At 38.8% G+C, this 15,572-nt stretch overlaps 1 protein-coding gene across 1 annotated transcript in view; it reads left to right on the forward strand.

The window, feature by feature from the left end:
* The window catches only part of LOC100015294 (ecto-ADP-ribosyltransferase 5-like), a 31,342-nt gene extending 16,317 nt beyond the window's left edge, over nucleotides 1-15,025 (forward strand). Inside the window, exons 2-5 of the mRNA XM_056795032.1 lie at nucleotides 2,163-2,243; nucleotides 12,040-12,763; nucleotides 13,857-13,889; nucleotides 14,383-15,025. Of these exons, the coding sequence (XP_056651010.1) occupies nucleotides 2,172-2,243; nucleotides 12,040-12,763; nucleotides 13,857-13,889; nucleotides 14,383-14,480 (927 nt within the window). The 5' untranslated portion in view covers nucleotides 2,163-2,171 and the 3' untranslated portion in view covers nucleotides 14,481-15,025. The remainder of the gene's footprint in view (nucleotides 1-2,162; nucleotides 2,244-12,039; nucleotides 12,764-13,856; nucleotides 13,890-14,382) is intronic.
* The last annotated feature ends 547 nt before the right edge of the window (nucleotides 15,026-15,572 follow it).

The raw sequence follows: 15,572 nt of genomic DNA on the forward strand, positions 1-15,572 counted from the left end.
AAAAACCAAGGCTGCCTTTTTAAGTAAAAATAAAAGACATATTTTCTTACTTATAAAAAAAAGAAATATAAAGTCAATAAGAGAAGTATATCAGGAGATGAAAAGAGAATAATCTATACTGTGATGATATTTTTTAAATAGCCACAAAATCAAGATAAAAAAGAATCAAAGTAAATCAAATCCAAAAGGAACTCAAAAGCAAGGGATGTTTATATTAACACACATATATAATTTACATATTTTAAACAAATTGTAAACAATGTGGAATCAGTGGTTTAGCACATAACATTTTTATGCATTTATTTAGGTGTTTTTTGTGGTTGTTGGTGGTTAAGTATATAATAAAAAATAAAATAAAAGGATTAAGTGATTTGCCCAAGGTCACATAGTAAGTTTCTGAGGCTCGATTTGAATACAGGTCCTCCTGATTCCAGGGTCAGTACTCTATCCATGATACCACTTAGCTATCTGAAGAAGCTATAGCATACGCAGTGGTCACACCTCAGTCAACCATCTAGGAAGACAGGCTAAATAAGGTTGAGGATAATTGGTGGGCCACATACTTGTTGGTATGTTAGTGGGGTGTCTACCCCAAGTATATGAAGACTTATCCCAGCAGAATGGGGGGATGAGGACAATATGTTCCTATGGCCAAAACAGCAGCCTTCAACTGTTTCTCCCAGTAATATTCCAAATAGAACCCTCTCATTTGACTGATAGGTCATCACTCAGCTACTGCTTCTGCCTTTTTGCATGCTTCCCAGTTTCTCTCTTCCACAAATCCTCCCTTTTTGTCTTGGAAAAAATGCAACCAGCATTTTTTAATGATACTTACCTTTTATATATACATATATATATGTATATATATATATATATATTTCTACCTATCTAAATCTTTAACCCTGTATTATATTAAATAATCCTTTACCCTCCCAAAATGACCTATCCTAATCTAGCTTAGCTAGTCTGTCTATCTAATTTTATGCTAAGTTTGGGTATAGGAAAATGGTTTAGGTAAGTAAGGAATTTACATGAACATAGTTTTTTTTTAAACATAATAACAAATCATGTAACAATTTTAAAAAATTTCAATAATATTTTGAATATTTAACTATCTTATCTCCTAATGTCTATAAATTCACTAAATAAAATTTCCATTACTAACAATTGCTAACCTAAAATCATAATGTAATCTAACTTCTATACTTAAGTAGTTTTTATGTCTGTCCCTACTTCCCGAAGACTTTGAACAAATTTTTTCTAATTGTCCCTATAGTTTAGTTATTATAACATTAATAAATTATTCTAATATAGTTAGTTTGTTAGTACATTAGCATTCACATATGTACATAAGTTGTATCTATACAGATTTACATATGTACATCCATATACATTGTTCTTGATTTCTGTACAAACTCATGCAGATAAGAAATTTCTTTGTCTGTTTGAATTTTCCACAGAAATTTATATATCAGTGTGAATTTTGTGTTTTGTAACTATGCATGTGTTTTATACATACCCATTCCATGAGATTTCTTCCTACATTGTATTTCTGTGTAGCATATGCATGTATATATGTGATGTTAACATGTATGTCGCATTCTTACATAACCTCATGATCACAAGTCCAAAATTTCATAGTCCTTCTTTCTTTTAATGTTGATTGTAGAAAACTGTGTGTCTTGGTCTCTCATTGTCTGTGCTGCATGCCACTTTTTGTCTGTTGTCATTCTTGATTATAGTACTGGAACCATCTGGAACATACTGGAATAATCAGAAACATGAATGCGTGTCTTACATACATGTCGATGTATGTAAGATTGAAATTTTCATTGTGCATGGAAGTAAGCTATGAATTCTTTATGAGTGCTTGTCAGAATTCATTAGTTATTCTTCATGTATGAAAGTAAGCTTTACATATGATCATCTTCATGAGTGGGTATATGCGTAATTTATAAGGTATAAGTTCTTAGAATTTTGTTAAGAATAGCAACACATCAACCCCTTGACTCTCACCTTCCTTATCTGTAAAGGATGAGCTTGGGTGTATATACGAGGTATATATATGAGCTTGGGTATATAACAAATAGATAAATGAATCTTCTACCTTAAAAAATATAATGCGCTATGTACATTTAACACTTGTAATCTTACCCCTGCAGCCCCCAGAGATGCTGGAGAAATGTTTGCTCACCATTGCTGTGGTTCCCTATGTGATCTTCATTTGGCTGCAGATCCCTCAGGTACTGCTCTCCACCCCCATTCATACACACACACACACACACACACACACACACACACACACACACACACACACACACACACACACTTTTTCCTACCAACATTGAGAAAGTCCAGTAGGAGTGACAGCTTTCCCCAAAGTCAGTTCCAGAGAGTTTTTCATTCTTTGGAGTTGTCTTATCTATTTTTTTGCCCTTTCTAACCAACCTCTGTTGGACAGGCAGGAAAATGCCCTTTGGGTCCACCTTAGAGAGCTCTGGGATCACCTCTCTGCCTCATCAAATCCTATGTTTTTCTCAACTTCCACCTTCCTGGAGACCTCCCCAAAGTGCTCCAGATCACTCTGACCTCTGAACCCCAAGTCAGGGGGAAACCCTTACTTGTTATCCAACTCAGTACAATTCTAGAAATTAACTCAGCACTAAAGCACCTATCCAAATGTGTGGCTATGACATGATTCTTCTTCTCAAATACAAATATATAGGTGACAGCTGGCTTAACCTCAAATGCCTAGTCCTTACTGCTCTTCTGTCTTCAATTATATACTAAGATAGAAGGTAATGATGAGAATTCAGGAGACAATGGGGCAGGATATAGTATAGATTTGGGGACTCATCTGGGTAAAGATAATTGAATTAAAGTGAGATGGCAAAAGCACCAAAGGAGAGAGTGTAGAGACAAGAGAGCTTAGGAAAAGCTTGGGATACACTTTATAACTCTCCAACAACCTTGAGAGGTAGGTGCTAATATTATCTCCATTTTTTAGGTGAAGAAACTGAAATAAAGGTTAAGTGATTTGCCTAGTGTCGCAGATCCAATAAAAGTCTGAGGCTATATTTGAACTTGGGTCTTCCTGACTCTATGAAAACATATAGGATTTTATACCTTATAAAATATGACAATAATTATAGCTAACATTTATGTAGCACTTTCTTTGTGCCAGGTACTGGGTTAACTGCTTTACAATTAGTACCTCCTTTGATCCCCACAGTCACCACTTTCATTCAAGTTTATTATCACTTGTGAGCAGAATTCATAAAATATCTTCCTAATTCAACTCCATCCTTTGGGCCTCTCCCTCCAGCAAACTATTCACCATGTACTTTCTGAAGCAGTACTCCTATTGGCACAAGCAGAGTACCACTTACTTGAGAGTCAGACACAACTGAAAAAATGACTGAACAACAAGATATCTCAGGCCAGTGCCTGTATGAATCCCTAGACAAATGATCTCATTTGATACTCACAACAAGCAGCTACCATGATGCAGCAGATAGAGAGTTGAGCCTAGAGTCAGGAAGACTTGAGTTAAAATTCAGTTTCTGTCACTTTCTGGCTGTGTGATATTGGGCAAGTCACTTAAATTCAATCCACCTCAGTTTCCTTATCCATAAAATGGAGATAATAAGAGCATCTACTTCCCAAGATTGTTAAAATAAAATGAGATAATACCTATAAAGCACTTAGCACAGTATCCGGCATGTGCTATACAAATGCTAGCATTATCATCATCATTATCATCGTTGTTGTTGTTGCTGTTGTTGTTGTTGCTGTTGTTGTTGTTGTTGTTATTCTAACAACCCTGAGAGTTAGGTGGTTGTATCTCCATTTTATAGATGAGAAGAGTGAGGCAGACAGAAATTAAAAGCCTTGCCTGTGTTACTCTGATAGGAAATGCCTGAGCTTACTTTTGAACTCAGGTCTTCCTGACTCTTAAGTCCAGAGTTCTATCCTCTATTATACCTATTCTTTTCTGCTTTCAATTCATTCTCCATCACACTACCAGAAGAGTTCTTATGTGTGAATCTAATCATTACATATGAACTCCAAAATCTTTAGCAGTTATATATTGACTGCCAAGTGAAGTGCAGATTTCTTTGCCTGGCCATCAAAGCCTTCTGCAATGTGGTACTACCTTACCTTTCCCAGATATAGCTCAGATTATTTTTCTCCAGGAAAAGTGGCCAACCTCCTTCTGTTATATAGTACTTTCCATACTCTCCTGCCCCTGTGTCTTTCTGAATGCTATCTCTTAGGCCTGGAATTTTCTCCCTCATACGCTTAGGTAAAATTCAAATATTTAGCACTTACTACATATAAGACATTAGTGATGAAAATGTTAGGAAAAAAAACAAATAAGCTCTGTCCTCAAGAAGCTTCCCTGAGAGGAACTTCCAGTCAAGATGGCGGCTTAGAGAAAGCTAAAGTCCAGATCTCCTGAAACCCTTCCTTACCAATCTCAAACCGAATGCTCCTAGGGCACCAAAATTCAAAAAGATCAACAACATAGACCCCGGGAGTCCTCCTCCTGGACCTGGACCTGAAACAAAAGGTATTCCCCCCCCAAAAGCCAGAACCTGAGGCCACTCGGACCTAAGGGGTAGGAAGAAGGAAGGTCCTAGGACCCATCCCCCCCAACCCAGAGCGCCGAGTCTGAGTCCGAGGCAGCAGAGGCAACCTCAGAGCCCCATGGCCTGCTATTCTGAAGACCGCTTCCTGAAAACAACCTGACCCAGTCGAGGGGGCACTCAGACAGCAGGGAAATAGAGAGAGATGGGGGAGCTCTTAACCCCCTGGGAGGAGCCCTTGGAGCTTTGGGAAGCCACGGCCCCTCCCCCTCAGAGAGCAGGGTCATCTGGAACAACAGCAACCCTCAGGGCTGGCAAAAGGGCCTCGGGAGCCGGCTATTCTGAAGGCCACATCCTGAAAACAACCTGACCAAACATCAGGTTGAACATGAATGGGATGAACTCACCCATAAAACATAGACGAATAGCAGAATGGATTAGAATCCAAAACCCTACCATATGTTGTCTTCAAGCAACACACATGAGGTGGGTTGACACCCACAAGGTCAGAATTAAAGGATGGAGTAAGACCTTCTGGGCCTCAACTGACAGAAAGAAGGCAGGAGTGGTAATCATGATAGCTGATAAAGCCAAAGCCAAAATAGACCTGATCAAAAGGGATAGGGAAGGTAATTATATTTTGTTAAAAGGGACTTTAGATACTGAGGAAATATCACTAATCAACATGTATGCACCAAATAATATAGCACCCAAATTTCTAATGGAGAAACTAGGAGAATTGAAGGGAAAAATAGACAGTAAAACCATATTAGTGGGAGACTTAAACCAACCATTATGAAATTTAGATAAATCAAACCAAAAAATAAATAAGAAAGAGGTGAAAGAAGTGAATGAAATCTTAGAAAAAATAGAATTAATAGACATATGGAGAAAAATAAATAGGGATAAAAAGGAATACACCTTCTTCTCAGCACCACATGGCACATTCACAAAAACTGACCATACATTAGGTCACAGAAACATAGCACACAAATGCAGAAAAGCAGAAATAATGAATGCAGCCTTTTCAGATCATAAGGCAATAAAAATAATGATCAGTAAAGGTACATGGAAAACCAAATCAAAAACTAATTGGAAATTAAACAATATGATACTCCAAAATAGTTTAGTTAGAGAAGAAATCAGAGAAACAATTAATAATTTTATCGAGGAAAATGACAATGGCGAGACATCCTTTCAAACCTTTTGGGATGCAGCCAAAGTGGTAATCAGAGGTAAATTCATATCCCTGAGTGCATATATCAACAAACTAGGGAGAGCAGAGATCAATCAATTGGAAATGCAAATAAAAAAACTCAAAAGCGATCAAATTAAAAACCCCCAGCAGAAAACCAAACTAGAAATCCTAAAAATTAAGGGAGAAATTAATAAAATCGAAAGTGATAGAACTATTGATTTAATAAATAAGACAAGAAGCTGGTACTTTGAAAAAACAAACAAAATAGACAAAGTACTGGTCAATCTAATTTAAAAAAGGAAGGAAGAAAAGCAAATTAACAGCATCAAAGATGAAAAGGGGGACAACACCTCCGATGAAGAGGAAATTAAGGCAATCATTAGAAATTACTTTGCCCAATTATATGGCAATAAATACACCAACTTAGGTGATATGGATGAATATATACAAAAATACAAACTGCCTAGACTAACAGAAGAGGAAATAGAATTCTTAAATAATCCCATATCAGAAAATGAAATCCAACAAGCCATCAAAGAACTTCCTAAGAAAAAATCCCCAGGGCCTGATGGATTCACCAGTGAATTCTATCAAACATTCAGAGAACAGTTAATCCCAATACTATACAAATTATTTGACATAATAAGCAAAGAGGGAGTTCTACCAAACTCCTTTTATGACACAAACATGGTACTGATTCCAAAACCAGGCAGGTCAAAAACAGAGAAAGAAAACTTATGACCAATCTCCCTAACGAATATAGATGCAAAAATCTTAAATAGGATACTAGCAAAAAGACTCCAGCAAGTGATCAGAAGGGTCATCCATCATGATCAAGTAGGATTTATACCAGGGATGCAGGGCTGGTTCAATATTAGGAAAACCATCCACATAATTGACCACATCAACAAACAAACCAACAAGAATCACATGATTATCTCAATAGATGCAGAAAAAGCCTTTGATAAAATACAACACCCATTCCTATTAAAAACACTAGAAAGCATAGGAATAGAAGGGTCGTTCCTAAAAATAATAAACAGTATATATCTAAAACCATCAGCTAATATCATCTGCAATGGAGATAAACTAGATGCATTCCCAATAAGATCAGGAGTGAAACAAGGATGCCCATTATCACCTCTACTATTTGACATTGTACTAGAAACACTAGCAGTAGCAATTAGAGAAGAAAAAGAAATTGAAGGCATCAAAATAGGCAAGGAGGAGACCAAGGTATCACTCTTTGCAGATGACATGATGGTCTACTTAAAGAATCCTAGAGATTCAACCAAAAAGCTAATTGAAATAATCAACAACTTTGGCCAAGTTGCAGGATACAAAATAAACCTACATACATCATCAGCTTTTCTATATATCTCCAACACAGCTCAGCAGCAAAAACTAGAAAGAGAAATCCCATTTAAAATCACCTTAGACAAAATAAAATACCTAGGAATCTATCTCCCGAGACAAACACAGGAACTATATGAACACAACTACAAAACACTCTCCACACAACTAAAACTAGACTTGAACAATTGGAAAAACATTAACTGCTCATGGATAGGATGAGCCAATATAATAAAAATGACCATCCTACCCAAACTTATTTATCTATTTAATGCCATACCCATTGAACTCCCAAAATATTTCTTTACTGATTTAGAAAAAACATAACAAAATTCATTTGGAATAACAAAAGATCAAGGATATCCAGGGAAATAATGAAAAAAAACACGAATGAGGGGGGCCTAGCAGTCCCAGACCTCAAACTATATTACAAAGCAGCAGTCATCAAAACAATTTGGTACTGGCTAAGAGACAGAAAGGAGGATCAGTGGAATAGACTGGGGGCAAGTGACCTCAGCCAGATAGTATACAATAAACCCAAAGATCCCAGCTTTTGGGACAAAAATCCACTATTCGATAAGAACTGCTGGGAAAATTGGAAGACAGTGTGGGAGAGATTAGGAATTGATCAACACCTGACACCCTACACCAAGATAAATTCAAAATGGGTGAATGACTTAAACATAAAGAAGGAAACCATAAGTAAATTGGGTAAACACAGAATAGTATACATGTCAGACCTTTGGGAGGGGAAAAACTTTTAAACCAAGCAAGATATAGAAAGAATCACAAAATGTAAAATAAATAATTTTGACTACATCAAATTAAAAAGCTTTTGTACAAACAAAACCAATGTAACTAAAATCAGAAGGGAAACAACAAATTGGGAAAAAATCTTCATAAAAACCTCTGACAAAGGTTTAATTACTCAAATTTATAAAGAGCTAAATCAATTGTACAAAAAATCAAGCCATTCTCCAATTGATAAATGGGCAAGGGACATGGATAGGCAGTTCTCAGATAAAGAAATCAAAACTATTAATAAACACATGAAGAAGTGTTCTAAATCTCTTATAATCAGAGAGATGCAAATCAAAACAACTCTGAGGTATCACCTCACACCAAGCAGACTGGCTAGCATGATAGCAAAGGAAAGTAATGAATGCTGGAGGGGATATGGAAAAGTAGGGACATTAATTCATTGCTGGTGGAGTTGTGAACTGATCCAACCATTCTGGAGGGCAATTTGGAACTATGCCCAAAGGGCGACAAAAGAATGTCTACCCTTTGATCCAGCCATAGTACTGCTGGGTCTGTAACCCAAAGAGATAATGGACAAAAAGACTTGTACAAGAATATTCATAGCTGCGCTCTTTGTGATGGCCAAAAACTGGAAAACGAGGGGATGCCCATCAATTGGGGAATGGCTGAACAAATTGTGGTATATGTTGGTGATGGAATACTATTGTGCTAAAAGGAATAATAAAGTGGAGGAATTCCATGGAGACTGGAACAACCTCCAGGAAGTGATGCAGAGCGAGAGGAGCAGAACCAGGAGAACATTGTACACAGAAACTAATACACTGTGGTATAATCGAACGTAATGGACTTCTCCATTAGTGGCGGTGTAATGTCCCTGAACAATCTGCAGGGATCCAGCAGAAAAAAACACCATTCATAAGCAGAGGATAAACTGTCGGAATAGAAACACCGAGGAAAAGCAACTGCCTGACTACAGAGGTTGAGGGGACATGACAGAGGAGAGACTCTAAACGAAACTCTAATGCAAATATTAACAACATGGCAATGGGTTCGAGTCAAGAACACATGTGACACCCAGTGGAATCACGCGTCGGCTATGGGGGGTGGGGGGAGGAAAAGAAAATGATCTTTGTCTTTAATGAATAATGCTTGGAAATGATCAAATAAAATATTATTAAAAAAGAAAAAAAAAGAAGCTTCCCTGAGACTCAGAGAGTACAACATGTACTTACACAAGCAAAACACAAAGATAATTTGAGGAAGAAGAGAGTGCCAGAAAATTGATGGAAGTTAGGGGGTTAAGGATAGCAAGGGGTCCAAGGAGGATTCACGGGAAAAGAAGCACTTTAATGAAATACCAAAGGAGTATATTTCCTCCCTAAAGCTTCCAGGGTCCCAATGCATAGCCCATTATGGGAAGATGGTTTGTGGGCTGGAAGGCCCAGTGTTGAAATTGTATATTGTCTGGCCTTACAGTCCAGAAAAGCTTTAGTTGTAGTAGGTTTCCTGTTCATTAGCTTGATGAAGGGTAGAAGTAGGGAATATTCTTTTTCCTTTGTTTTTCACTACACTGCCAAATTTCCAAATAGTTTCTACTCTTTTTAAATAGATCTCTTACTATTTAATGCTGGTTTTGGTATGTGTACATGTATGGTTAGATTCCTAGATGAATCTAATCTAAAGAGTACCTTCTCCAATGGTTTACTGGATCTAACTCCGTTTGAGTACATCTCTTATATGGTTTTTAAAAAACTATTTCACAGGATATTATAAGGATGATAAAAATTAAGTAGAAATTATGTCTTGTTATATTAGTTTAGAGATAAGAAATAGAGAAGCTGGCTTGAGAAAGAATTGGAGTTTAAAACAGATCTGAGACAGAGTATAAGTTTCAAATGTTGACCATGTGTGGGAGAGGGGAAACTGTTTTTGTGTGGCAGTTACTCTTTCTCTGTGGCAGCTACACTCTGGGAGTGGCAGTTGGTCTGAGGGAGCTGGCAGTTATGTTCTCTCGGAGTGCTGGGAACAGGTGACATCTTCTTTTCTCTCTCTCCTCACAGTCTGAAATAGAAGGAAAGGAAGGAAAAACCTGAAGGAGCTATGTGATTTCCTTTTCCGACTTGGGAAACACTAGTGACTCTCTATTGCTGTTTCATAGATTGTTTTATATCTGAGAAGACCAAAGAAAGACCTAGTCTTTGGTTTGGACTTTGAGTCCGCTAAGGCTCAGAGTCCTGACTTGGTTCTTGCTGAGGCTCAGCCAGATGGCCTTTGTTATTTTTATAACTTGGAAAAAAAGTTAAGAATTATATACTTCATATAAGGATAATAGTGTTAGTTTATTGAAGAATAGGGAAAATTTGGGTTAGTCAGATCAGGAAGGATCAGTGTAGCCTGTGGAAACAGGAGAAGTGGTTCCTTGCAGAACTAGGGAGTTTTATTTGGGTGGAGTTAGAATCTCTTAGAGTTAGAAATCCTTTCATATCCTTACATTCTCAATAAATAGTTTATTTTTGTATAACAAGGTAGCCTTGCACCTGGCCCTGAAGAGTTCATTTATGAGCTTCACTTCATTTATATAAACTGAAGATACTTTGTAACCACAACAAGCAGAGTATCTAATCAGTTTATATTCATAATCAATTCATTAGCATATTATTTTTATAATATGTAACCTAGGACCCCACTCCCCAACTTGATGGTCAAGGGGACCACCTGGGGATTTATTTCATAAGGTGCAAAATCTAGCATGTTATTTAAAAGCCAGGAAGATGTAAGGTCAAATCTAGTCTCTGGCACTTACTAGCTGTGTGGCACTGAGCAAATCACTTCATCTATGCTTACCTCAGTTTCTTCATCTGGAAAACAATAATGTTAGCTTTTACTTCCCAGGATTGTTGTGAGAATACAATTAGATAATACTTATAAAATACTTCACAAATTTTAATGCCCTCTATAAATCCTAGCTATGATAATTATTACATAAATGAATGAGGAAAGTCAAGAGTGACAATTTATTTGCAAACTTCTATTATAGATTAGAATTAAGATGAGAGTGCGATTCACAAAGACAGAGACAGAGACAGAAATAGAAGCAGAGAGAAAGAGGATTCCAAGTCAAGCCCTTAGTTGGAGAAAGAAGTTTCTAGGAATTGGTTTAAGAAGTAAGATAATGAGCTCAGTTTAGAACTTCTTGAGTTTGAGATATCCAGAGGAGCTCCTTCAGGCAGCTAGAAAGCTAAATCTGAAGCTTAGGAGAGAGGTAAAGGCTGGAGCTGAATTGTCTGATAAAAAGCCTTTTAGGTTTGTCTCCCTAATTCCATTGAGGGTAGGAAGCAGATCTTGTCTCCCCAACAAGGTAACCTAATGCCTAGGAAGTCTTTAGACTGCTAGACTTAAAATAAAGAGACACCTGGATTCAAATTCTAATTCTAACACTAGCTTTACAATTCTGGACATGATACTTCCTGCCTCTGAACCTCAGTTTCCTTCTCTTCAAAATGAGAGTGATAATAATGCTTATAAAGGGCAGCTAAGTGGCTCAGTGGATACATAACAATCTCAGATATGAGAGGTTCTGGGTTCAAATCTCATCTCAGACACTTCCTAACTGTGTGACTCTGGGCAAGTCACTTAACCCCAAATGTCTAGCCCTTGCCCTTCTATCTTAGAATTGACAGTACCAATTCTAAAACAGAAGGCAAGGGTTTTAATGATAATGATGCTTATAGATCCATAGCCCAAAGTCCATGTAGTTCAACCCCTTCATTTTATAGACAAGTAAGCTGAATCCCAGAAAGATAAAGCATCACAAAGGTAATAACCATCAGAGGAAGGGTTTGACCCCATGTTTCCTGGCTTTAAAGATAGTGTTCTTTCTTGTCTCTCATACTTCCTACCATTGTCAGTCAGTCAGTCACCAAATATTTATTTAGTGCTCACTGGGTGCCACGTACTATGCTAAGTGTTAGGGATACAAAGTAAAGCAAAGGACAGTCACTGCTTTCAAGGAGCTCATAGAGTAATGAGGGAGACAACATAATGGGTTCTAAATCAAGAAAACTTTATTCAATAGCCATAAAGCCTATAGTTCTTAAAACCTCCATATCCTTTTTCTCTTCCCCTTTTCCACTATAGGTCAGAGGCAAGACTCTGCCCCTTGACATGGCTCCAAACTCGTTTGATGATGCCTATATTGGCTGTGTGGAGGAGATGGAACAGATCGCTCCCTTCCTGTTTCAGGAAGAGATGGCCCAACACCAGGTTCTCAGGGAATCATGGGAGGCTGCCACAGCTTTTCTGAAAAGTTATCAGAACCTCTCCCTACCCCCAGGTTTCACGACTCAGCATGCAATGGCTGTCATAGTCTATACCAACTCATCCAACATCCTGCACCGGGAGCTGAACTCAGCTGTAAGGACACTGGGCAGCTCTATTGATGCCTACATGGAACAATTTCCCTTCAAGGCCTTGCACTTCTACCTTATGCGGGCCCTGCAACTGCTGAGAGATCCTGAGAGCTGTAAGGAGGACTCTGGCCAGGAGGTATTTCGAGGTGTGGGAAATATCCACTTTGAGCCCAGGAAGCTTGGAGAGAGCATCCGCTTTGGTCAGTTCACCTCCACCTCTGAGGAGTGGAAGGTGGCCCAGATGTATGGAAATGCCACCCTCTTTACCCTGAGCACATGCTTTGGGGCCTCCATCAAGAGACTCTCAGTCTTCCCCAATGAGAGAGAAGTGCTCATCCCACCAAATGAGGTATTCCAAGTGTCTAATTTCTCCCAGGAGGGAACTCGAAATCTGGTAACTCTGAGAAGCCTCAATTGGACCTATAGCAACTTCAACTGTGTCTACCTAAAGAGTGAGTATTGACCCCACCAGGCTGGGAGGTGAAACACTGGAGAGCAAGAATGGGAGAATCATAGTGTAGGAAGAAGAGGAGGAAAAAGGAAGTTTCTGGAGGCATCATGGTGGAGCTCAAGAATCTTTGGTTCTAGCTCTGATACTAATTCAATGTTGGAATATCCACAAGTCTATTTCCCTCTCTGGGCCTCAGTTTCCTTTGCAAAATGAAAAGGTTGCATCAATAGGTGTTTAAGTTTCCTTCCAAAAAGGAAATGCTATTATGACTTGTACTTGGTTTCTCTTCTTCAGTGACTTTGCCAATGAGATATTAAAAACTAGGTTATAGGAGACCTAGAGATTGGAATATCTAACTTTTCCATAGAATCCCTATGTGACCGTCAGTAATTCCCCTCCTGAGCCTCAGTTTCACTGTCTTGAAAATAGGAATGGCATCCCTTCCACAATGGGGTAATCATCAAGGTCTAATCAAAACAAATACATGAAAATTATTTATTTACCTGAAATCAAGGTACATAAGTGAGGACTATCATGTTACCCCATGCAGCTATTGTATACATTCTGGCTCACCTACTCTGCCTGGCCTAATCTCAGAGTTCTGGTCAAAGGTTATCTCCATGTGACCCGTGGTTGAGATGGGGGCAGGTGACAGAGAAGGGAGTCATATCCCCTTTTACCAAAGGGAAAACCTGAGGTAAGGAGAGGGGGATCTTGATACCTTCTCGTTAACACAGTTCCACTATGTGTCATTAATTATATGCTTAGCTACACTTCAGAGGCCATAGGCAGATAAGCCTGAGTTTCTCCTGTTACAGCTCACCCTTTCAGCTGGGAAAACACACATGTACACATATGTAACTACTACAATATAGTACATGGGCAAACTTTGGCATGGGGCTGTGGGACTCAGAACAGGAAGTATGTACCTATAGCTGTGGGTTCTGGGAAGCCTTTTTGGAGGAGATGGCATTTAATCCCAGTCATTTTGTTGTCCAGAAGTGATAATGATATGCTACAATAGATTTGGGTAAGAGGCAAGGTAGGGTATGGACCCCAAAAGAATGCTGACATTCTTTCTCTTTGCATTTCAGGAAAGAAGAGTCAAAATAGTGTGTTTAAAACAGGTAAGATACCTGATGCTTCCATCCAGATTTCTCAGCTCTCTTCCCATTCCTATATGTCCTTCTCCCTATGTTCCTTCCCTTGCTCAACTCAATCCCTGTTCCCCCTCCTTGCATCCTTCTCTTCCTGGCACATAATGAGCACTTGATAAATACATGTCAGTTTTACTTGACTTCTTCTTTCCCAGATGCCCCATTTGTCTCTCCTCCTCTCTCTCCCCTTTTTCCATCTCACTTATTCCTGTTCTTCTCTTGTTGTATTTCCCCTTTCCTGTCTGCCTCTTCCTCTTTGTCTCCCTCTCTTTCCTCATCTATTCTCCTTGTTTCTTTTCCCCCCATATTTCCATATTACCTTGTCTTCTCTTCTCTTTCCCCTTGCCTAGATTACTATTCTACCCCCCCCTTGTCTTCCCTTCTATTTATCCTTCTTCTGTTTCCCTTTCCTCCCCTGATCCTCCCATTCTTTTCAATCATTCCCCATCTCTTCTCCCCACAGGAACTATTAATGGCACAGTCCTTGGCAAGGTGATCCCATGGCTTTTTGTGGTGACCCAGCTTCTGCTCTTCAGAATTTTCTGCTCAGATTTTTCCTAGAGAGATTTTGGCTTTTTCCTGCCTCATCTCCATCGGCCTCCCTGATATCCAAACATACCAAAATTCTCCACAATTTTGAAAGTTCTACAACATGACAACCCTACATTGTCCCCTGGTGGTGAATATTCCCATTGCATCCAGTCACCACCTGGAAATCCATGCCTACTGTTGTCAGATGGAGATGACTTTTCTGGAGATTCTAACCTCTTTCTCCTCCTCACGCCTCCATTATATATGGCCTCCATTATATGTCAACGGTCTGCAATTAGCTTTGAAATGGAGAACTGTAGTAGAAAAAGCTCAGAGTTAGGCTTTGGGTCATGGCCTTTCTTGCCTCTGGCTCCCTTGACTAGCTAGAATGCCCTCCCTGTTTGCATCGACTTTCCAAATCCCTTCTACTCTCCTAGGACTAACTTGAGTTCTGACCCCAAAAGTTTCTTCTTCTAGGGAGCTCCAACAACCTTCTTTGCTTACACCACCCATTGGCAATTAACCATAAACAGCCTTATGGAATTTCTTGAAATGAAGGATTTCTTTTCTTTGTTTGTTTGCTTCTTTCTTTCTTTCTTTCATCCAGATGTATGATTTCTCTAATGTAAGGAATCTTGGGTAAGAAAGTTGCTTCTACCATTTCACTGTGTGACAGTATCATCGAGAGTTAGCTGCCTGAGGAACTGAGAAATTACATGACTTGTCCTGGCTTGCACAGACAGTATGTTTCTACTTTCTGGTCTTCCTAAGTCTCTATCAACCATGCTATTCTGCCTCTTATTGTAGTCTTATATTATTTTATTAAACTTCCTATGTTGGTATTATCTCTTCAATATGTCCGGAGGATCTTGAAGGGTTCCATGTTCCTTCATGTAATACACAGGAAGTACATGGTTTAGTTCCCAAGAGGACTCAAAATGGTTGTTGAGTTGCCAGATGACAAAAAAAATGCAGGGAAATGAGAGGCCAAGATTTGAGGTGGAAGACCAGAAAAGGGGAATTGGGAGATCCTCTACCAGTCTCATCTAGCCTACTCCAATCCAACTATGGCTGGCTATCATTGGTAGCAGCCTCAAAAGGATTGGCTGTCTCCTAAGGAAT

The sequence above is a fragment of the Monodelphis domestica genome, chromosome 4, assembly GCF_027887165.1.
Source record: "Monodelphis domestica isolate mMonDom1 chromosome 4, mMonDom1.pri, whole genome shotgun sequence".
Taxonomy (NCBI): Eukaryota; Metazoa; Chordata; class Mammalia; order Didelphimorphia; family Didelphidae; genus Monodelphis; species Monodelphis domestica.